Source organism: Periplaneta americana, chromosome 11 (assembly GCF_040183065.1).
Source record: "Periplaneta americana isolate PAMFEO1 chromosome 11, P.americana_PAMFEO1_priV1, whole genome shotgun sequence".
NCBI lineage: Eukaryota > Metazoa > Arthropoda > Insecta > Blattodea > Blattidae > Periplaneta > Periplaneta americana.
The window spans coordinates 70,936,235-70,962,189 of NC_091127.1; the positions used below are offsets into that span (position 1 = coordinate 70,936,235).

The following is a 25,955-nucleotide window of genomic DNA, read 5'->3' on the forward strand; positions in this document are numbered from 1 at the left end:
GTTACAAAATTAGATCACTGTTAATCTCCTGATCTTTTAATCTCTCCATACAGGAAATAACATATGCAGGAGAGCACATGGTTTCTAAACTGATGTTATAACGATAATATTATTTATCTACTTTGCTCCAATAGATGACGCAATAGTAAACACATTCCTTTCACGGTTGATCTCCTGGTTGGAGAACAGTACAAAGGGATTTCACAGGTTGACAGTAGTGCCTCTGAGGAGTTGTCAGATGTCAATCACCTAATAAGCAACTCTCTTTAGGAGTGAGAGAGGAGGAAAAGTATTTCTTAGAGAATCCCATTAGTGACTGGCAACCCTGCGGTTGCTTGGCTCTTCCCAAACCTTCCACTACATTACAGTATGTTGAACATAACAAAGAGGCATAAAGGAATCAACAACAGCTGATTAACTTTGTAACTTCTTTACTGTGTTAATATGAGGAATTTTACTTGTCTGACTAGTTTCTAAGTGATATTCAAAGACTTTAGACAATGAAGAATATCACTTCGAAACTAGTCAGCTAGGTAAAATTCCTCATATTAACACAGTAAAGAAGTTACAGAGTTAATCAGTGATTGTGTAAGTGTTAAAAGTATATGCAAAATGTTAAAAAAGTATGGAATATTGCTAATAACTTCTTAAATTTTTATTAAAAAAAAAAGTTTTCTACAAAACCTGTTGTAGATAAACCATATGATATGATATCAGTGTTCGAAAAGTATTAGTTATTCAGACATATAGGGTATCGTATTGTATGGTTTACCTCAAACAGCTTTTGTATAAAACTTTTTTTTGTAAAATTAAAATTTAAGAAGTTATGAGTAATATTCCACACTTTTTCAACACTCTGTATAGAACAATGAGGAATCAACAATTTGTAGTTTTCTAAAAACTTTCCAAATTAAAGAATTTTGTATGTGGAAAAAAAAAAGGGTGTTTCAGTTGACCCAAGTTTAGATAAACTGGGTTTGCGGTTGCTAGGTTCTTTCCAAACCTTACACATTATAGTACACTGAACTGAACAATTAAAAAAATAAACAATCTATAATATTCTCAAACTTTCCCAAATTAAAGAATTAATACTGCAGTATACATATATCTTTTATATGACAAAAAGAAAAGTGTTTCGATTCACCGAAGTTTGGATAAATAGAGTTCTACTGTATGGACAAAGAATCAAGAATTGTATACGGATTTAAAGCAGTATTATTTGATTGAATGTATTAATAAAAATAATAATAATAATAATAATAATAATAATAATACAGAATATATATACGAGTATGGAATAGTGTAAAACAGTATACTGAAAATAAACATCATTGTGTGAAGAGTTTGATGGAAAATAATGGTTTCTTGTTTATTAATAGGCTGGGTTTCCTCCAGGAGTGATCAATGTTCTACCAGGTTATGGGCCAACTGCAGGAGCAGCCATTGCCTCTCATTCTGACATCAATAAAGTGGCATTTACTGGATCCACAGAGGTAACGAATTGCAGTTCTTCTTTTCCAAATATTCTGTTTCGGGAATTGTGTGAATTAAGTAAAATATATATGAGCGGTTCCCAGAGTTTGAGCCGCAAACAAATTTTGGTGGGTCGCAAGACAACACCAGTCACAAATCAAATAAAAGTAATGTACACTGTTAAGTATTGAAACTTTGTTGGTTTACAAATAATGTTTAGCCATTCTGAATTCTGAATGGAAATAAATGTCTGGCAGTATTTTTTGACAGCTGACATTGTAATAGAATAGTATTCTTTTCTACTGCAATGATTCGTGAAGTGAAGAATATCAACAGAGAGAAACGAGTAGTATTCGGCGTTGATGCATTTCCAGTAATTAAAGACTTCTTGGACTCGTGTGAAATGACAGTCAATGTAGATGCCTCAAATCTATCAAAGAGCATCTTGAAGTTTTACCCTCTAGCCTTAGACACTACTTTCCTTTGCTAGACGAGGGTGGAGGACAATGAATAAATATCCTTTTGTAAAAGATAACTTAAAGAAAGTGGATCTAACATCAGCATAGGAAGATTCCCTGATAGAGCTCTCATGTGACTTCTCGTTAAAATTAGCACTTCACGAGACCAGTTTAATCTCATATTGGATTAAATTGAGAAGTGAATATCCAAAAGCCACCAGGATAGCTCAGTCGGCAGAGGCACTTGCCTACTGATCCAGAGTTGCGCTCAGGCATGGGTTCAATTCCCACTTGGGCTGATTACCTTGTTGGATTTTTTTCAAGGCTTTCCCCAACCATAAAGCGAATGTCATGTAATCTATGGCATATCCTTGGCTGCCATCATCAATTCCATCCAAAAATATTGAAAATTGCTTTGAGATACTTGATTTGTTTTTCAACAAAATATATATCAGTATGTACTAGCGTGTTTTTTCAACATTCGTGTAGTTGAAAAATAAATATAGAAAGAAATTTTCACTAGAAAGCGATTTGAGAATGAAACTTACATCTTTCAATCCTGATATAGACTCACCGATTGAAAGCAGTATCACAAATCACAATTTTTTTTTTTTTGTTAAATTTACATCTTGACGATCTTTCATCATGTTTTGTACAATAATCCTAATACATATCTTTTGAATTCTATGCCTTACATGTATTATTAAAATATTAATACATTTTAATAGTATGTTTAGTTAATAAGTAACTTATTAATAAATCATAATGTGTAGGACGTGAAATAATGCAAAAGAATATTAAATTGTAATAGAGAGTAAAAGTGTAAAACTTTGATATAAAAACGTAAGTATGAAGTGGGTAACGAAAATATGTTGAAGATTTTGGAGGGTCCCACGTCATTAAAGTTTGGGAACTGCTGGAATATATTATGCTAGTATCCTAATAAATAATTTCTCTTTCAAGGGTAAGCCATTAATGAGAACTGGTAGTTATACTGAAAAGATGACAGTTTTTCGTGAAGAATCATATTGAAGGCATTAATTATTAACATGCTTTTATGGATTTCCTCTCCTCTTGTAGTGGAATTGTATATTTCTTCTGATGATTCGTTTACCTTCAAAATTTATTTTTATTAATACAGTAAAATCCCTCGTAACTGGCACCCAAATAACTGGCAATACCAAAACAACGACGAAAAAAAAGTTTAAATCTGCCACATTACCACAGTCTGAGCCTTCAGTTTTGCCGCATTAGGAATTTCGCACGAACTTTCATTTTCAGTGAATATTCGAATCTAAAATTAGTGTGTTATTTGTGTTGTGTGATATGTTTTAATAAAGAAAATCCACACAATTTTTATCTTCATTCAGTTATGAGCAAGTGATAGAGAAATAAGCTTCACATGGCTGCAGTTTCAACATTTGGCACCATGAAATATGAACTTTCTTTTTGTATATACCGGTATTTATGCAATTATCTAGCAAAATCTCGTATTCGGAACTAACCTGGTCCCTTTGATGCCGGTTAAGAGAGGGATTCTACTGTAAATCCATTTGTTGAATTTCTTTCAATTACAATAGGTACCAGTATAAATTTATGGTTTGCCCCACAGTTATTACTTATTACACAGATTATTTCTTCGCTGGTGAAAGTAGTTGTTTGCTAATGGTGATTGAGATATGTGATTTTCATCACCCCTCTTGCATCCCAATATAATCCAACCAGATCTTCTCTTTTAATAGCCTATTTAATGAAATTTCAGTCTGTAACTTTGCATCCTTTTTGTGAAAACTGTATTTTACATTATTTTCAGACGAATGTTTTCGCTCACTGACATTGAGACAAAGTATGGTTAAGCAGTGATGATAATTAGTGGACAGATTTTAAGTAAAAATTAATTAAAGACTAAGACATTTTGAAGGTAAACTAATTAAAAATATGCTGCCAATTATTGACAATCATTGGATAAATGGATTTTGTTTCTTTCTTTTAGGTAGGTCGTCTGATCATGGCAGCTGCAGCAAAGTCTAACTTGAAAAGGGTCTCACTGGAATTAGGTGGAAAGAGCCCACTGGTTATATGTTCTGACGCTGATGGTTAGTAATCATTACTTTCGGACGAGTTGCAATGGAAGAGCCTGTATTTATTTCTATAAATTAATTTATTGATAATAATCTTAAGGGAAGTCGTCAAGCTCTATTTCAACTAATGTTAAAACAGCTATATTAATGACCTATTATCTCAGAACATACCAAGTGTAGAAATGTGATATTTTTACAGGATGTTTATGCATTCCTTCTGAGTGCACTGATTCGTTTTGATGATAAAATATCTAATAGAAAAAAATATGATTGTTTTATAAACCTCTAGGATAAAAAAATAAAAAATAATAATAAAAAAATCAGATATTTAATTTTTTTTTAAATAAACTATTACAGGAAACTCAATCAATGGATGTCCACATCATCTTAGTGTTATCTAAAATGTATGGTAAAATTGAGATAAACCTAGTAGTTTCTGAGAAAATGGGTCATTTATGTTGAAAAATGTAGTTTTAAGTAAATCACGTTTAAAGTAAAAATTTCCATAAAAGCTCACCTATTATAGAAAAAATGTTTTAAAACCCTCCTGGTTGGTACTCCTCAGCTTCTTATCCATCCTGCTCACCTAATGTCGCTCTCTTTCTCTTGGATCTTGCCTCTTTGGTTGTGTTTGTTACTGCGATCTCTGCCTTCCATATTTGCAATGTGTCCAAGTTTTCCATGTTTTTCGAGGTATTATATCCTATTTCAATACCCTGTATTCTTTCAGTGCATCCTCATTAAATGTGAGTACAGCATTTAGTAAGCTTACACCAAGTTCCAATGTTGACATACCAAAAAACAGATTTTTTGAGACTCGGAACCATACAACATTATCAAACGTTTCATTAGTATTCTGAATTCTTCCTCTCAAACATTTTTGTAGTAAATCAGGATGGGGAGCCACTGGCGTGGCTCAGTCGATTAAGGCACTTGCCTTCCGGTCTGAAGTTGCGTTCGGACGCAGGTTCGATCCCCGCTTGAGCTGATTACCTGGTTGGGTTTTTTCCGAGGTTTTCCCCAACCGTAAGGTGAACACCAGGTAATCTACGGCGAATCCTCGGCCTCATTTCACCAAATACTATCTCGCTGTCACCAATCTCATCGACACTAAATAACCTTTTAGTTGATGCAGCGTCATTAAATAACCAACTAAAAAAAAAAAGATAGAATGGGCAAGATTTTGAAACACAGGCTTTATGAAGATTAATTTTACTACACAACAAGCCAAATCACAGTCTTCTAAGACAAATAGTTCCTGAGATAATAATTTTTTGTGAAAAGTGGTAATTTTTTTTCACTAAAACATGAATACACTAATATTTTTTAAAATATATTTGAATTAGTAGGCCTAAATATTTTCAAATATTTCAAATATGTTGTTGTTGTTTAAAGTCATTTGACCTCTTGCACTCCAATATTTTTCAAAGATATTATCATGGTCAGCCACTGAAGCACAGATTTTGAAGTGTTCCGAATCCATTTAATTACTCCAATATTTCAAATAATGAACAATACTTTCATAAAGTGTAAAAAAAAAAAAAAAAAAAAAATTAAAATGTCTTTTTTTGGGGGGGGGGGGGTCTTGATGATTTCCTTTAAACACGAGCTGTAAAGTTTCAGTGAGTATTTCATTTTAAGAATACAGTTTGAACTGGCAATTTAATCTTGTTCTGAATAAAAAAATATGAAATATCCGTAAGAAATGTTTGATAAGAATTACTTTTTTATATGATAAAATGTTGTTGTTTTCTAATGCCAGGCGTTTGACAATAAAGTCATTTGACCTCTTGCACTCCAATACTTTTCAAAGATATTATCATGACCAGCCACTGAAGCACAGATTTTGAGGTGTTCCGAATCCATTTCTTGGTTTGAGTTGCACAATGGACAGTTAGGGGACTGATATATTCCAATTCTATGCAGGTATTTGGCCAAACAATCATGGCCTGTTGCCAATCTAAATGCAGCTACAGACTATTTTCGTGGTAAATCGGGAATTAACTGTGGATTTTGATGCAGAGAGTTCCATTTTTTCCCTTGGGATTGTGTTCTCAAAATTTGCTTGTTGAAGTTTAAGTATGTAGATTTAATAAATCTTTTCACAGAGTAATACGTAGATTTAGTAACAGGTCTGTAAGTAGCAGTGCTGCCCTTCTTTGCTAAAGCATCCGCATTCTCGTTTCCCAGGTTTCCACAATGGGATGGTATCCATTGGAATACAATTCTTTTATTGAGTGATATTAATTGAGAGAGCATTTTAGTTATTTCTGCTGTTTGAGATGAAGGTGTGTGTTTAGAGACTATTGTTAGAATAGCTGCTTTGGAGTCTGACAATATAACTGCATTCCTAAATTTATTGATGTGGCATAGAAGATTCCTGAGACTTTCACTTATTGCAATGATTTCACCATCACCATGATAAAATGTATGGCAGACTTTCGAAATTTTCTCAGTTCATGGTATCCATAGAATCTGAACAGTTGTCTCACTGTGCTCCTAGGCCTAAAGAAATACCTAAAATCTTCATTGATTAAGTAGTTAGGTTCTAACAAGTTAAATACATACCGGTATCTTTTAATACTAAATTAAATTAATGAATAGTAAAGAAATACCGTAGTTTCCCATAACTATGGTCCACTTTTGTCACATTTTCCTTTGTATATTCAGTACTATTCATCCAGATTAAGCGAAATTTTGGCTTCGAACTCTTGTAAGTTTATATTAAATAAATATTGACGTATGTGTTTGAAATTATTTAATTACAAGTGTTAAAAAAATAATAAGCATTGGTACATAGTTGTATTCTTAGTTGCCCAACTATGGTCCACTCATATATTCATGCTTGAAAGCATGAATGGACTATAGCTGGATCTGTAATTATTCGTAAATCAATACATTGAGTTTCCAATTTAAGGGTAGAAACATAATCTAGCACAGAAATATTAAAAATAAATGAAAAGTACATGGATTCTTTTTATTAGTACACATTACATAAACACTCAATAAACAAGTGAAATCTGAAAGTCATTTTTCTGCAATAATGAACAACTACACTCACCGGCAAAAAAACCGGGCCACCTAAAGTTTCTCAATTTTTTAAAACTTATTCATTATCATTTGCGCTATTATTTTCAACGCCAAACAATGGATATAATTAAAAGGTGTAAAAACTTACAAATTATATTAATTTTCTTCCAAATGTTCAACTGATTTTGTGGCCACCCAGATGTTGGTAATAGCGGGTATTGCCTCCCCGTGGCTGTATGACTGTTACCATTCGCCGATTCAACCCTTCAATCAGATTCTGGATATCAGTCTGGTCGATTCTATTCCATTCTTTACTTAGAATTTTTCGGAGCTGCTGTAAGTTGCTGTGAGGAGTTAGGCGACTTCTAACTTGCTTCCCTAGCAGTCTCCACACATGTTCAATAGGGTTCATATCAGAACTTCTTGCTGGCCATGTCATCCTATTCAATCTAACGTCTTGAAGGAACTCATCAACGATTCCTGTAGCATGAGGGCAAGCATTGTCATGCATTAACAGGAACTTTCCACCAATAAGTGGGGCATATGGTACCACATGTTAAATTAGACCTTCTTCGATGTATTTTGGAGCAGTTATTAATGAAAACAAGTTCTGTGTGAGCTTCATAGGAAATGCCACCCCATACCATTACTGATCCACCCTGGAAACTGACACGTGTACTGAAGGTACATGAAGAAAAACTTCTCCTTCTCTTCTCCACACTCTTTCACGTCCATCTGTAAATTAAATCTCGATTCATCTGTGAAGAACATTCGTTGCCACTCCCCCAGGTTCCAATTAGCATGATTGTGAGCAAAACGTAATCGTTCAACATGATGTTGCTGGAGCAATTCTGGGCATTTAGCTGTCTTCTGGAATCAGCCCACATTCATCCAGACGTCCTCTTACAGTTCTCTCATTCACGTTAATTTGTCTTATTTTCTGGAAGGCTCTTCTGGTCTCAATAGCTGTGGAATAGCGATTTCTTAATGTGTTTAGGACAATAAAATGGTCACGAGCCGAAGTTACTCGTTTTGTCCCTGAACCGGGTCTCCTGGAATAACCTCCTGTCTCTCTAAAGCGATGGTACACTCATTGTACGGTCGATCGAGGAATTCCAAGAACTCCAGGCACATAATGCTGACTATTCCCACCTTCTATCAATGCAACCACTTTTGCTGAATCGGTAGGACTTAGTGATATTTGTATACATTGAAGTACTCCAATACTGCCTCAAAAGAGCTTACCAGTCTGTAGACATCTTCAGCTTAGCTCGAAATGAGTCCAAGAAGTTTACACACAATATTACAAGAAGAACTAATCTTCTTTTCAGATCATTGTTGGCTATTACGTATTCAGTATTACATTGTTACGTATCACAAAATAAATGAATATCTAAATGAACCTCAGCACTCCTACAATTATTTAAAAAGATCCTACAATTTTCAAAAATTTTAAAGAAAATGTAGTTGGCCCGGTTTTTTTGCAGGTGAGTGTATATTAAAGAACAAAAGTACGGTATCAAAATAAACTAACACATTCTTAGCAAAATATTATGCAAATAAATTCACTGATAATGTTTATTTATCGTACTGAGAACTACATTCATTAGGCTTATTTCAATCCTTTGAATCTCCACTTCTCTTGTAATTCTGAAATTGAAAACAGATCTCTCTCTTTCGAGACGCATTTGGGGTCTTCAATTTGTTTTATTATGTTTTCCTTTCTATAGAATAAAATGTCTTCCATTTCTCACCACCTCAGTAATTGCCGCTTCTTACTATACATGAAACAACAGTTCCATTGTTCTTCACTTCCAAAACTTTCCATAGCCACAATTCCTCCTCATAAGTAACTACCATATAAATATGTGCCTTTAGCATTAATTTAACAGATTTCGTCTTCTTTTCCATATCTGACTCACTGTCTGTAAATATGGAGAGAACACCGGAAACATCATAATCTGAATCCAATTCAATTTCATCGCTCTTATAGCCACTTACAGGGACGGTTGTTTTCCTTCTACCCTGAAGTTTTCGTTTTACCGGACCATCATTCGTGCTAATACCATTGATGCTGGAATAGCCTGTTTCTTTGTTTACTTGACTATAATGTTAAATGGTGTTTTAGAATATAGTAAGATACCGTATTTGCAGAAGTAAATAATCACATTGATCACATTTTATTGAAACAAATATTTCAAAATGAAATACAACAATGGTCCACGAAAAATTGTGGTACATAGTTGAGGACTGACTTGTAGCCTTGGGGTTAAACATTTTTCACGCAGAGTCCTTATAACCTCTGCCAGTCTAATTATTACGTGAAAGTAAACACTATATAGCCAGGTTTAATTGTACATAGAATCATATATCTATAACGTACCAGTTCTACAGAGGAGAGCTTAATAAAACAGACAATCAGAAACTGAATGATTTCGTGTCTTCACACATTCAATTGAACGATGCACACTGACCTTGTTAAGCATCCATATCATTGCCACGTGTAATGGTAGATAGAAGCATCTTTGGGGAACATAATTCCATCACAGTGGCGCCTTAAATGGCAAACACCGAACTCTTGTGAGACTAAGTAGTACATAATGCGTTTTGGACCATAGTTGGGTGCCTGGACCACAGTTATGGGAAATTACGGTATACGAAATGACCAAATAATAAATGGAGCATTACATTAGGCTTACTTACCATATTTAAACTTATTGCTCAAAGTGACTAAATTCTGCTTCCAAAAATTTCTTGAGATTCAATTTCAAGTGCACTCAAATGTCATTAACCCAGAAGTCTGTAAATGTTTTATTTACATCAGTCCCTCTGTTTTATTACACTCATATCTCATAGATCTTCACTTACGAAGAAATTCATAAGCATACAATTATGAAAGAACTCGTGTTTCCAGATACTCTCGTCTAAATCGTCACTTCAATTTCTTGGAACTTTTTTTTCTCACTAAATTTCAATAATAAAAATTCTCTGAGCTACAGTCAAAGCCATTCCTCTTTTCTTATTTGCCAGATATTGAAACTAAATCACAAATAATATCCAAATGAATACAGTCTGCGTCCAGTACATCCCATTCCACTGAAATAGACTGTGGGATGCTGCTGGGATTTTGCACCACACCTTTACATAACATTCGTGATGTTCTCTGCACAGGTGGAAACTCCATCACTCGTTTAATCTCATGGGTTTAAGCAGTTCAAATACAGTAAAACCTGTTCAAGACGGAAGTGACATGTTCCTAATTTTTTTTCCGTTGTGGACAGATTTCCGTATTATTCAGATGTGAAATTAAAATGTAATATTTTATAATTCGTATACATGAAAAACAAAATGGCAAGCTGCAAACTGCAAGAAGTACAAAATATTCCGTTTAACATTACTCACATTAAATCAGTTTTCTGTTGCTTATTCCGTTAGTGAATCATCTTGATTAAAATCTCATTTTTTGTATAAATGTTATCATAACTCGCTCATTAGTCATAACCAGGCTTCGAGACTTCAGACCCAATAGAGCAGTTCAGTGGGAAATCTGCATAACGGCGTACTGAGTATAGTGGTAAAGCGTACAGTGGGTGGGAATAAATGCCAACAAATACGCAAAGGAAAACACTCTGGATTTGAAGGTTCTGACGAATAATTTGGTTTTCATACAAACTGTGTCTGAAACTCTTACACGGTTAGAGAAGTCAGAGCAAGAGATGCCGGAAGCCCTCAAATTAATTTAGAAAATGATGCAGAGAATTAATGAGACATCAAGTACACTGGTTACTGAACGTGTAAAACAGAAGTGGAAATCAATTTTATGTAAAAATTACGGATATGGAACATTGTGTAACATAAACAGCAAATTAGTGGACATAGAGTCACCTGAGAATAAAGGACTGTCTCTTAGAGATTGCAATGATGTTAGGTTTTTTCGTTTTGCTCCTATCACGTTATGCGACGTAGAGTGCAGCTTTCTACAGTACAAACTTTGGCAGATATTGCAATTCGGTACTGTAACTGCACTTCCTAAAGACGACCAATAGGATAAATGAAAAAATTAAAATTGCTACATGATTATTTCCACCATTAACACTGTGTATAATTAAATACAAATGCTTATAAAAGACAGGACAATAAATGCTTTTCACATTCTTTTGACATTATCATTGTGTAATGTATATTTACTTTCAGAATGTACATATGTGTGTTTCCCCATACTACCACACTCTACTCTATATAGCAACGTTGTTACCTCAACACATCTCTACATATCTACCTGCAGCGAGTCAATATCCTATAGTGCATGCACAGTAAACTTATTGTAACGGGTCCAAAGTCTCTTTCTTTCTTTAGTAGGTTATTTTACGACGCTTTTTCAACATCTAGGTTATTTAGCGTCTGAATGAGATGAAGGTGATAATGCCGGTGAAATGAGTCCGGGGTCCAACACCGAAAGTTACCCAGCATTTGCTCATATTGGGTTGAGGGAAAACCCCGGAAAAAACCTCGACCAGGTAACTTGCCCCGACCGGGAATCGAACCCGGGCCACCTGGTTTCGCGGCTAGACGTGCTAACCGTTACTCCACAGGTGTGGACCCAAAGTCTCGAAGCCTGGTCCTAACACTACTTAAGTTTATTAATCTCATTCAATTTGATATCTAGCACCTTACTATAATATTGTACTGTATATCACTGCACATTATTAATTAATTGGATTAGGAGCCATCCATTAGACGCCTTGAATTCTTGTTTATTTAATTTCTTTGCCAGTTCAACGGCTTGCTTCACAGAATAGATCCAGAAATTGGCATGTTCTTTGAAAGGTCATGAAGAACCCACTGCCACAACAGTTCATTTATTTCCACATAAACAGTTTCTTTCTAGTTCCTTTTATGTCACCAATATCGGCCGCAAGCCACTTACTCATTATGATCTTTATTTTTTAAAGTGTCACACATGAGTTTTCCACACTGAACTTCAATATTATTTCACGTACACTTCGTTTCTAATTTTTCTTTAACTCTATAATTTTTACTTCATCACTTAAATGTTAATGTCACATTTTACGTAATATTTTTTTTTACCAGGAAATCACTACACTTGCACTCTGTCTAGCTACGACAGTATACGGTTGTGAAGCATTGAAGATACTGGTCTGCCTAGTCAACAGGGTAATAAGATTTATGACCGAAAGGCCAACACACCCTCATACCCCCTAAAATTTTGCAAAGAAAACTTGTTTTTATCTTACATACTTCGTATGTTCCTTGAAATTACACGCTGTTTCAAAATATAGTTTAGTACATTAAAGCAGTGTGGCCAAAATATTATTTCCATTTTGAACAGTAGCAGGCAATTTCTGTTTTCGTGTTGGGCGGTTTCCGTTTTATTCAGGAAAAATTACACTTAAAACATACGAATTTTGCCAGGACCAATAAATTGTTCCGAAATAGACGGGATCCCGGATTATTGAGGTTCCTATTTGAACAGGTTTTACTGTATCATTTAATCAGTCAAATTAAGAAAGATGTTGAAATGCTTTGCCTTCTTGATCCAAACATTTGTCACAACTGTATAAGAAGTGATGCTTCACCAGCTATAGTTCCCTTTGAGAAACGAAAGCATATGTTTTCCAGTGCACTCTTTTTAGTTCTTTGACATATTTAGGAGGACAGAACAATTCACTGTGATTTCTCAAGCAAAATATCTCAAAGACAGTAGGCCTCTACAATGTTATTATTATACATTTTTAACAATTGGTCCTCTTTGCTATTACAGCAAATTTCACAGTTTTAATATCACAAATCTTAAATAAGGTGTCTGCCTCCAGGCTAGCCGGCCCGGATTCGATTCCCGGTGGGGTCAGAGATTTTCGTGTAAAATTTCTACTTCAGGACTAGGAGAGGTGGTGGTGCACAACTTCTAATCACTAGATTGTGCACAATATGCCTGGGTTAAATCCCAAATCTCTCTGCCGTGCATATGAAGAGAAGGCATATGTCACTGTTGATAGTGATTCGTCCATCGGACAGGGACATTAAGCCTGGCGACCCCCTTGGTGTTACTTGATAGAAGTAGGCTACATGCTGGCACTGGGTTTTCCCTTATCCCTTCCTCATCTTCATCATCACCTTATCCATTCTTTACACTACACTTACACATGCACTCATTCTAGTACACGACATAACTCTCCACAGATACACAACATGCATAGCGTGGCCCGACGAAGTGGTGTGCAACTCTACAAATGGGTCGCAGTCCTGTAATCTTCACGTAAGTGAAGTGAGTAGACATTGGATATACACAAACACAAACACACATATTAAATAAGGTAATAATAAGCAGCTACAAATAAAAGAAAATTGTGACGTAAAATGCTATTACAGAATTGTTGGTGTTGTTAATATTCTGTAGGCCTACTCCCCTTCTTCTTAACACGAGCATCAGTAACTGTATGGTGTCCAAGACATAGCCAAGAGTTCATAAAAGATGTTACATTCCAATCAGTAAGAGGCTTTCCAATAAGTTCCACTATCCTGAAATACGAAATGTTTTCAACAAGCAGAGAAGTACCTTTATCTATTAAAATGTTATTCTTTAAAGTGCATCCTCTGCCTGCTTCTGCAAAGCTCATAGTAATCATTTTCATTATGTTTCTTGCCACTTTTATTGATGCCGAAATTTCAGTACCTCTTGCAGGAACCAATGTCTCTCTCAACAAAGTTTCTAAAACAATTCACAGGTGCTTCAGCAACTTACACTACCCTTCAAGTAGAGATAATTTTATTGCTGCGGAAGGCGTCCAGTAGATTGAAAAACAATAAATGATTCATCATCATTATTTAACAGCCTGCTGTTCATTTTTTTCAATTAAACTTTGAATCAGCTGTTCCCTGTCATATGATTTTTGTTAGGAACAAATTTAATGTTTTTATAATTTTCTAATTTCGTAATTATATGTAGGCTACAAACTTTTCATATTTTCTCTCATTATCTCTCAATAACTACAGTGCTCTTACTCATCTCCTTAATACTATCCTCTGCCTCTATAATACTAACGAAACTAAAGAGAGTTCTTCTAGTGTGTCTATCATAAGAGCAAGATCTTCAGTGAAACAGAATTTATATTCCCACATTTTCTCTCTAATCCTCTAATTATTTGAGAAATGAGCATAATATAATGAATAAGCTTTCCATACTGCTTTCGTAACTCTGGCATTACATATCACCCATCAAGATGCACAAGTACTTTGAAATTTCAGGATTAATATTTCTAAACCTTGGATAATATTATGTGATTTTATTTGGTTCTGACTGGAGGTATGATGTCAATGACTCGAAGTGGTTCCCAGAACTGACTTCATAGCATGTTGCAATGCACACTTGGATTGGCAACATCAATGCAATATAATAATGAAATATTAAAAAGTAAAATAATTTCTTGTTAAATTAATGTACTTTCTTCTTGTAAAAGAGTTGTTTTTTAACTTGACAAATTTAACAACTGGTTCTGTGAACACTAGTAATTTGGGTAGGGTTGCCAACTTCCTTTGAAGAAAATACGGGAGACTAAGGAATCGACAAAATTTCACATATAAAATAGATAAATTATTCGGTTCAGTTACTAAAAGCAACTTTATTCTACACTTCGGCAGTTAGGGTTAAATTAAGAGTATTTTGAGACAGGTTTTGTCTTGCACAATAGTTGAAGTCGACTGCAGTTTTCAGCTCTGATTTGATTAAATGTGTTGTGCTCGTGTTTCGAACATCTGTCCAATTATTGTTCATGAGATATCCTCTTTGTATGAGCGTTACTACTTGCTATGCTTAGAACAAAACTAGCCAGTTTTTTTTTTTTTTTTTTTTTATAACATTAACACGGTTTGATTTTAGACTTGTGAGCCCTAAAACACATTTCTGGCAAGCATTACTTTCTACAAAGACTGCACTTTTTAATACATTTCTTGAACAACAAAATGTATCATTAATCAATCATCATTCACGGCAAAATCAAATGTTTATAATAATTTTTTTTGCGTTATGCAAAAATAATGGAGAAAAAAGCTCGAAGAGAAGAATAAACCGGATCCAGGAGACTGTTAAAAATTAGGGGCAAATATGGGAGATGCCGGGAAATACGAAAGGGTTGGCAACCCTGGGTTTGGGTACACTGGTGTGAACCAGCTGAATGACACCACTGGGCCTCTTATAGCAAAATTGAGGTTGCCAAACATATGAGTTAATTGTCACTTTGTAGACCGTAATCAGTTCATGTGCTGTTAAATTTGTTTGTTGTTACTCTTAAATTATTAGGTATATTAAAACCTTCCACAATAATCATACTTTAAATATGATGAGTACAAACTTAAGGAGTAGAACAAACTTTAAGTTCTGAGCCACTAAGTGGCAAAAGTCTGTCAGCTATAGGCAAACAATACATTATTTTCAGTTCAGTTATTTCAGTGACTGAAAACGAGTAGTCTACATAAGAATAATTACAGTATTATTAAAGATAGTAAAGATAAGAATAACAGTATACTAGTATGTTAATCTAGCAATTGTTTACAAATTGGATCACTCCAAGATGAGGTTGTGCTCTGCCATCACAGCACACTGCTTATGCCTAATCAGCAGTTTAGCTTATAATTGAAGACTTGTCTTTCCAAAGGAGCTAAGTGCCAATTTTTTCGAATTTCATTTTATTCACTCATATAGGAAGTACTCCATATGAGCATATCATACTACCGCAAATGAGCTCTGTTGTAGTGCAACTCTAAGAATTAATTTGTACGCCGAAGACTGTGTTGGAGGTATCTTAACATGCATTTGACAGTGTATTTTTCATCAGTATCTCAGAAACTTGTTTTTGGCACTTGGCCCCTTTGGAAAAATAGGTGTTTAATTACTGTAATGACCAGGGAACGGATTTATATGGACTAAAAATATATGAAATATGTAAATATATATGTAGTTATTTTTACCAAAATATGGAATTAAATATGGATTTTTACCAAAATATGGAATTAAATATGGACTTAAAATTATAAAAAAAGACTATGTACGTTAAATATTGGTACATTTTAATCAAACTAAACAAAAAATATAATGGACGTACCTTATCTTCCAATGTAGTTTCAACAAAACACAATTTTTATTGTCTGTTACCATAACAATAGGTTACAAACATTTCTTTCAAGTGCTGAAAAGTGAATCTTCTTCTATTGTCTCTGAGGATAGATTTATACTGACTAAAAGAGCGTTCGACGTCACAAGAAGTAACTGGTACATAATTCAATTTCACAATGTCTGCTGGGGATAAGTCCAAGTTAATCTTCACTGTTGATTCACCACTCATCACAGCAACAACCTTTTGTAGTTCTTCATATCCAGGGTTTTTTGAAAGTACAGTGTCCACCTTAGCTCTTACTGCATCTGCAACTTTACCTCTACCACGATTCAGTTGTTCCACAGTACTATTTATAATTTCAAAACTTTCAGATAGTGAAAGGTGCCTATTTTGGAGACTTTTGAGCGTTTTTATGATGCATGAAAATGTATGCTGAATGTGAGCTAAGTCATTCTTCACACTTATGTCACAGGTAACTGTTTTCGCAGTATCAATTGAGACTGCATCTTCAGAGTCCAATGCAAGGAGAACATTGTTAATAGAGTCTATATGTTCGGCATAATATTCAACTGCTTCTAGCCATGTACCCCATCTAGTTAAAATTGGCTTTGGTGGCAATGGAATTTCAGGGTACATTTCTTTCAACACGTTAACTCTACTGGGAGCTTTGAGAAATACTTTTTTCACTGATGAAATCAACAAATCTACTTTAGGGAAATTGTCTCTGACCACTTCTGCCACACGATGAAATGCATGCGCCACACAAGTAAAATGAGTCAATTTAGGATATACAACAGATAATGCTTGTCCAGCTTTGACCATATAAGGGGCAGCATCGCTAATAAAGAATAACACATTATCGTACATAATACCCTTTGGCCACAGGATACCCATAGCTTCGTTGAACAGTTTAACTATAGTTTTGTTATTGCACTTTTCTAGAACATCACAATGTAAAAGAATTCGTTCAGAATATTGTTCACTTAACAAACCGATAACTACATTACCAACAAGTCTACCTTCTTTGTCGGGAGTCTCATCAATGGAAACCTAAATTGAACTATCTTTAATTTCATCTCTTATCTTCTGTATTGTCTCATCGTAGATGGATGGAGCATACGTCTTCCTAAGTGTTGACTCATCCGGGATTGTATGTTGAGTATATTTTTCAAGGAATTCCCTGAAGACCTTATTCTTTAGTTTGTAGAGAGGAATATCAGCAGAGATGAGAGAACGGCACAGGTCGATGTTAAACTCAGATCTTACATTCGATGTTGTTGGTTGTGTTAAAAACAATTGTCTCTGCTTGGAATTTAGTTGTTTGTTGGCCTGATGTTTACTAGTTGTAATGTGTTGTTGCACCAGGAACTTTTGTGTAGATGATACTGCACACTGACACAAATTACAAAATAATATTTTATTGTCAGTTGATAAACCATCTTCTTTAAATTCTGAAATGTAACTTGTTAGTTTTGATTTTAAATTGACTGAATGACGTACTTTTGGCATATTTACCGTCTTTATAGTATGATTTACAAAACTGAACCTATGTGTACTCTGACTGGCATTTAACTGTTGAGCTGCACAACTGAAGTCTGTTAAAAATTTTAAATTAAATTAATACAGTTTTGTAACTTACTTTCCCATTGTTGATAGGACTGCTAAGTTTCAAATAACTCTGATGTTAAAGGGATTACTGAACATGTGTTTAAATCTCTATTGTTGAAATGTATTTTTAAAAGTTAATGGAATTTTGTTTTGTTTTATTGTTAAACCTAATATAATATGGACTGTTTTATATGAAATATGGAAAATATATGGAAATTAACGAAAATATGTACTAAACTCTAAAATATGGAAAAATATGGAAAATAAAAGTAGGATTTTTCAACCCTACACATTGTGAAACATAAAGATAATGCAAAATATAAATTATATTAGCTTTATAAGTAAATATGTATTTACATATAAATCCTTTCCCTGGTAATGACCATTCTTAACTTTTGAAATATTTTCAGTGTTTTATTAATCTTTAATTTACTCTTTGCTGTTTATTAGTGGACGAAGCAGTAGAGATTGCACATGGAGCCATATTTAATAATCATGGCCAGAACTGTTGTGCTGGCTCCAGAACTTTTGTGCAGGAAGAAATATATGAAGAGTTTGTAAAAAAGGCTGCAGCAAAGGGTGCTAGTAGGAAAGTTGGAGATCCATATGCTTCAGATACACAACAGGGTCCTCAGGTAATCTATAACTTGAAAACTTACATTGAAACATGTGATTTGTTCGATATATTATGATATGGTGTCTCAATTTCAGGAGAATGTTCCTGAAATTGAAGACATTATTACAAAAACACCCTTGTCAAAATTGCTATTTTTTTCAGGAGAACAATAAAAATAAATACAACAACACATGTCAGCTGTCTCTGTACAACTGGTGTTTATCCTTGTGTCTATTGCACCTGACATGTGTCATTCTTGGAGTCTATAAACATTTGAAATAGTAGCAAATGTGTCCTTAACTCAATTTCATTAAACATGACTAGGCCTGTTTTTGTAATAATGTCTTCAATTCTTTACAACACTGAGCAACTGATTAGTTCTTTATGAAGTTACAACAAATAAACATTCTTTGTTCCGTATTGAATTTCTGAACTGTAATTCAAACATTATATTCACATGCAGAGGAGTGAAATGTGAACACTAAATGTGATCCATTGCGCGAAAAGGGACCTGAAGTTGTGAAAGGAAATTTTACAGGAGAACAAAATAATGAATTTGCGGTGTAAAAACTGCATTTCTATATTTTGAAATCTCGCGCTACCTGTAGGTTTTTTTTTTTACATACTAAACTAGGACGTAGTTTTACACAGTGCTTCTTAAATACCTAAATCTTTCTTATAGTTTCCTAAGAAAACAAATGAAAACTTTAATTGCATTTTTCTCGAAAAGTACATAATGTAATATCAACATTCAGTAAGTAATATACTGGTATTAAAAACTATAACACCTAGAACCATGAATTTTTCTTAAAATGGTCAGTATGTCATCCTCTTTTTGAAACCACAAAAAAATGAAAAATCCGACTTTAGGTCCCACTGGTTGTTGTTGGTCTTGGCGCCACTTGTTCTGTTTCCTGTGAAGGTGTGTTCCTGTGGTATAGTGTAGAGTCAAAGAGTGTGTATGTTTTGAAGTTGAGTTGTGTGTTGAGAATTTTAACCCTTTGTATCACTTAAGAATTTAGTTATGATAACAACTTTCCGGTGTTAAAATGAAAACTGAGAGGTAAATTACCCAGTTGACTAGTTTCGACTTCGTATCAACCATCTTTTAGTTTTAAAAGTTGTTGTCATAACTAAGTTATTAAATAACTTAACTATTTAAATATTGTTTCAAACATTTTTAGGTGGATGATGAAATGTTCAACAAAGTCTTGACATTAATAGAATCTGGGAAAGCAGAAGGGGCCAAAGTGGAGTGTGGTGGAGGCAGATGGGGTACACAAGGCTATTTCGTTCAGCCAACTGTCTTCTCCAATGTCACTGATAATATGAGAATTGCAAGGGAAGAGGTAAGTTTATCTACTCTACTGGTTGTTCACAGAGACTGATGATTTTGTATTAAAAATTGAAATACCTATTTAGATTAAGAGCAAGGATGCGAGTATCTAGATATAGTAACAGAACTCTGTTTCACACATTTTATAATTATAACAGACAATCTACTTCACATTATTTATAAACTGAACTTTCTAAGCATATACCAGTATACCAGTACTGTTCGAATGTTTAATGCGAAATCCCCTCAGAAAGGAGCTAAAGAAATCGACTGTACCGAAATCTTCCAAATCTCTGAGCAGCAGAAGCAGCAGAAATATTCAAGTGACAACACCAAGATATTTGAACTGATTGACTGTTTCAAAAGTATAATTTTTTATTTTAAGGCTATTGGGAATCCTTTTTGTTTTAGTGATTACCATAATATATTTTGTTTTAGTCCAGTTAATATTTAATCCACTGTTTTGTGCTTTTTCCATTAATTCAATAAATAGCTGTCTTATTTCAAGCTCATTTCTTCCTATTAATAATAAATCGTCAGCATGTGCAAAAATTTTATGTTGTCCATCAAGGTACCTAATTTAGATCTTTAAAAATTGAAATTTTTAACAAGAAGCAAGCTAATTACAGTGAATGCTTTGCTGTTCGTGCTTATGACATGCCCTAATTTTTTCAATTTTTATTTTAAAAAATTTTAGGTAAAGTAGACCTATGACATGTTCAACGAAGTTTTCACTTTGATAGACTCTGAAAAAGCAGATGGGGCTTATTATCAGTCATGCTAGACTTCAATAATTTTATTAATAATAATTGGAGAGAAGACAAGAAAATGGTATTTTGACTCTGCCATGTCGAGATGGAAAGAGAGGAAATAGGACATCAGACAGGAGGACCAGAGTTTAATGAAGGGAAGATGATTAAATTTCTTCACTGTTGTTGATTTTCAATAAAACTCATTTTCCTCTGGTTCGCTTAGTAGGCAAAATGGGAATATAAGAGATATAATTGAAGCCCTGCCTCGAATAGGGATCTAAACTCCAATTCTATTCTTTTGAAAAATGTAACAAAAACTAACTGGCGCTAGATCCGTCTTCGACAATGAACGAACTTCGGCTTTGGAATTTCAATCTGATGTAGTTGCCATAACTGCAGACAGATGTCCCCATATGATAGAGAAACTATCGTAGATTCCTATTCCACTAATAATTCGTTTTCGACGATTATGGCACCTAGATCCCCATTTGGGGCAAGGCTTCAATTTATGCATGCCTAGTTGTTAGAACAGAAGGGAAAATGAGAGAGCAGGTACATAATAAAGGTTAGTTTTCTCTTTGGGACTGATGCCGGATGATCTATGGTGAATCCTCGGCCTCATTTCATTCCTGTTTGGTCTGATTACCTGGTTGGGTTTTTTCCGAGGTTTTCCCCAACCATAAGGCATTTTCTTGATTTTACAAAAGAAAGCCATTAGAATTTTATGTAAATCAAACTATCTGGAACATTGTCGGCCACTCTTCAGACAATCACGGATTTTAACAATCATAAATTTGTACGTATATATATGATCTAGTACTTTACACTCGACAAAATATCGACAATTACTCATTAGTGGCCAATATATATGATCATGAAATTGGAAATAGTGAACAAATTAATATTCCATATTGTAGATTACACAAGAGCAACATAAATTTTTTAATTATGGGGATGAAATTATAGCTATAATAAGCTCCCAAGTCAATATTACAAATTACCAATCAATAGCTTCAAAACTAGATTTTACAATTGGTTATTAAATAATCCTTTTTATTCTCTTGCTGAGTTTTTAAACACAAATTTGTATGAAATTGTATTTTAATAAATAAGTTTAATTGCAATTTAGTTAGATTTCTTCAGTTTAAAAGTTTCAAATTATTTCATGTTTTCAGTGTATTACTTAAATTTTACTGTTTCTTTTATTAATGCTTTTTAAAATGTATTTATATGTTTTTTCAATGTATTCTGATGAAGCCTAAAACTGTATGTCTAATGGCCAAATAAATTGAATTGAACTGAAATGCCACGAATCTTCGGGACTCACCTCATCTCACTACATCTCGCCAAAAAATTGTAAAAAATTGTAGAAAATTGCAAAATATTTGTAAAAATTGTAATTGTAATCTTGTAAAATTTGACTTGTTCCACATCTTAAAGCTTCACTGCTAATGTAAGATCTATGGAATATAATAAATGAAATGAAAAAAAAAAATAAAAATAAAAAAACGAGACTGTGATAGTATTGGCTAAGAAATTAAACTTATACTACTGTGTATGAAGATTTAACGGGTTCTGCTTGTGATTAACGTAAACAGAAGTAGGGAAGGGAATTATGCTATTGAAACTTGGATATTTGTGTCTATGAATGTAGGAATTGAATGGACAGATAAGTTAAGGAGAAAGATGCTGAGGAAAAAAAGTCATGGGAGATAGAGCAGTGATCTCGAAACCAAAGAGTTTGTGACTCCTGGTCCAGTGAGTGAATGATCTGAGATCGCTGGATCCCTCAGATTATAAACGCAATTTGTATATAAGGAAGAAAAGGAGTTTGTGGGTTAAGGGGGGAGAGAAATATATACAGAGAGAGATAGAGGTAAGAGTAAATATAGATTTTGAGGGAGATGATAAATTTAATATATCCTTCCTCACTCATGTTGTCATGAAGTTGCCTTGATGAGTATAGTAGGTGATAAAGAAACTGTGAAAAGTGTATTACAGTATACTACATTAATTTGTTGCTCTGTGGCTAGCGAGAAAGACAGGCTATGACACGACGTCACATTCTTAGTCTTGACATGGCCAACATTGAACAAGTTTGTATATAAATGCATGTTTAACATGAGTTTAAATAATTTCAAAGGACCTTTGACTGAGTGTGCCAATACTCTACCGACTGAGCTACTCAGGAACTTTACCAGATACCAGTTCAATTTTTCCCGGTGTCTGGTAGAGTTCCTGGCTAGCTCAGTCAGTAGAGCATTGGCGTGCTCAATCGAAGGTCCTGGGTTCGATACCTGGCCCCAGAACAATTATTTCCTTGAAATTATTCAAATCAGCTTCACAGGGAGTTATATCTAAAAGTCAGATTTGCAACATGAGTTTAATATAGCAATTCCTTTGTTTTTTTAGAACTTTAAAAGTGTATTTACATTAAGTGAGTGTCACAATGGTCATGACTAGGGAGCAGATTTTTATGTGCTAAAAATTTTAAATATATTTATTTTTTATGTGCTAAAAAGTACGAAAATATTTGCAAAAAATATATATTTTTTTAATATGACAAAAATACCTTACTTAGCTTGAAAAAAAAGTTATAGATACTCACCAACCACACTTGAGTGCTAGTAGTTGGCCGAGAATTGCAGTGAACAACAAAGGTCATCTCCAAGTTCTCCATCACAAATGCATGCCGATTATCTCTGAACAACGACTTATACTGTGAAAATGATCTTTCCACATCACAGGACGTCAGACATGCATATTTGAAGAGAGGAATGTCACAAACACATACACCGTCAATTTCACCTACAGGCGCATCCTCCAATACTTGAGCAACATTACACATTTTTTATATCCACTGTTTTTCCCAAATACATTCTTGAATTTGTCCCTTAGTAATTTTGCTTCTGAACCTGGTAGCAATTCTAGTTTAATTTCCACGGCACACACCTCCCTGTTTCAGACTGCAGGTTTTTGGACGTTTCGAGTTTTTTATGGTGTCACACAAAAAGCTTAAATTTGGTAATAGGAAAGCCAAATCGTTTTTTTAAATAACCATCTTTCAGTATACCTATCTTGAAGGATATCGATTGACGAAGCCCAATAACAGGGAATCACAACAAGATTGCCTTACATGACATGAGCGAGAGGCGAGAGATTTGTTTAAATTAAATAATGTTCATACCCGAGCTCTTATCTGTTGTGTTTCACAAACAACCCGTGGAATGAAATCGTCTTCAGCAACAATAAACATTCCTAATTATGTGTTGCAAGATCTCTCCTCCTTGTCCATGTCAATTTATTCTCTAATAATAACATTGATATGCTGCCTAGCAGTTCTCAGAACTTGAGGCGATCCTATTACAAAAATGGATCACGGATACACCACATGGCGCTTAGAAACACGAAGCAACCAAGAATTCTTAAAAAAAAGCTAACATACTTCAGAGTGATATAATGGATTTAGTTTTAAAATATTTAAAAGTTCTTGTAAAAAAATTATTTAAGTAAAAAATCTTCAAGATTTATGTGTTTATGATAGATTTCCTCAAAATATGTATTTACATAATTTTTTTGTGGAAATATGTGTTTTTATGTGAAATAAAATTCGGATTTTAAACTTGAAACTTCATGTTCGGAATTTTTAACTTTGTTAATTGTGTTTTATCACACGCAAAAATAATATTTAATTACACAGGAATCCGCTCTTTAGTCATGACTAGACCAAGATAACCATGCGTCTCTCTGAATTGCGTTGTAGCTGTCTTTCTCATTAGCCACAGTTGCTCCATGTGACATACATGAAAAAACATCCTGTTACCTGAAAATATAAGGCTTCTCATTTCTTCTTTTCTGAAGATCTAACCAGGCTGACTGTCTAATGGCTTGAAGGAGAAAATGGAGAAGAATGACAATGCCACAAAGCAATTGGAATTCAAAATTGACAATTATCTTTGTGTCTGCAGCAATATTTTTATAAATTAATGGCAGAACATAACAGTGAGAGACTTGTTTCTATTTTGTGCAGATTTTCGGCCCAGTTCAGACAATAATAAAGTTCAAGACACTGGAAGAAGCTATAGCCCGGGCCAATGATACTACCTATGGGTTAGCGGCTGGCATTATCACAAAAGACCTCAACAAAGCTCTTGTCTTTTCTCAGTCTGTACATGCTGGATCAGTATGGTAAGCAGGAACATACGAAGTATTGCTTCAGAGTCCTGTCTCAAATGGTCTCGTATTTATAATTTCAATGTAAAAATAACACAGAGTTATAGAAGTAAATACTACTAGAAATGAAAGTAACGTATTATATGCTACGAAATGACATAATGATATCAGATATGATACTATTCAGAATATCATCAACTTACAAGCAAAACACATGAAGTCATAAATATTACTTCTTACAAAAAGGCGTTTTGAAAGATCTTAAGAAAACTGAATCCTCAAAATATTATTTTTAATAAGTTGTTCCTCTTTATGTGTATTTGATTTTCCAATTCTAAGTTTATAAACATACATTATGTACATTATACAGGCTTATGCCTTTTTCTCAAAAGTAATATTTTTGACTTAATATGTTTTGCTTTTAAACCGACGATATGTGGTATGTTGTAATAAAATACATAATATAGTATCAATTAGGTAACCTAGTGTCTATATACCTAGTCTAGTATCATACAGTAAACTCTCGACTTAACGGACTTTGGGGTAAATTTTTAAGAACAATATTTTTAAATATAACACTATAATTTTAAAATATTAATATTACATGTTAAAAGTACATACCATTTTTCTCATGCTGACATCATAATTATTACAGATCACCATGTCACACAGGACTAATGTAAATATTTATCTCACTACATACAGTGTGCTTCAACTGGTGATCAATCATAAAGACAATTACAAGGCATGAAATTGCATCACCGCATCTGACAGAACTGCATTTATTTCACTAGATAAGACACTAGATTGCTTCTGGTGGCGACCACAAAATAATAATAATAATAATAATAATAATAATAATAATAATAATAATAATAATAATAATAATAATAATAATAATAATAATGATAATTACAACAACAATAGTTAAATTAAAATTATAATAATAAGAATGTCCGCAAAAATTGTTGTTGTTAAATCTGAAGTCTGTTGAATCAAGGTCTGTTAAATCGAGGGTTTACTGCAATTATATTATGTTCTATCTGTCATGTGATATATATCATGACACTGTATTGTGCTGAAATTAACTAATGGTAGTGCCAGAGAATCAGGTGTAATCAGAGAAGAGGTCCTTCAGTAATTCTTAACTTATGTTGATTACTTGCAATTTTTACTTAAAATCTTCTTAGTTGAAACGTTGAAAGTGTTATAATTTTGAAGAGGTTATGTACCTTATGACAGACACTCAGTTCGAAAGACATTAAAGATGACACCACACCGGTATCGAAACAGGACC

General features: G+C 33.8%; 1 protein-coding gene across 1 annotated transcript in view; it reads left to right on the forward strand.

Moving 5' to 3' along the window:
• The window catches only part of LOC138709088 (aldehyde dehydrogenase 1A1-like), a 115,637-nt gene that overhangs the window by 83,350 nt on the left and 6,332 nt on the right, over positions 1-25,955 (forward strand). The window contains exons 7-11 of the mRNA XM_069839600.1: positions 1,380-1,493; positions 3,925-4,027; positions 18,232-18,416; positions 19,582-19,746; positions 24,516-24,673. Coding sequence (XP_069695701.1) covers positions 1,380-1,493; positions 3,925-4,027; positions 18,232-18,416; positions 19,582-19,746; positions 24,516-24,673 — 725 coding nt within the window. The remainder of the gene's footprint in view (positions 1-1,379; positions 1,494-3,924; positions 4,028-18,231; positions 18,417-19,581; positions 19,747-24,515; positions 24,674-25,955) is intronic.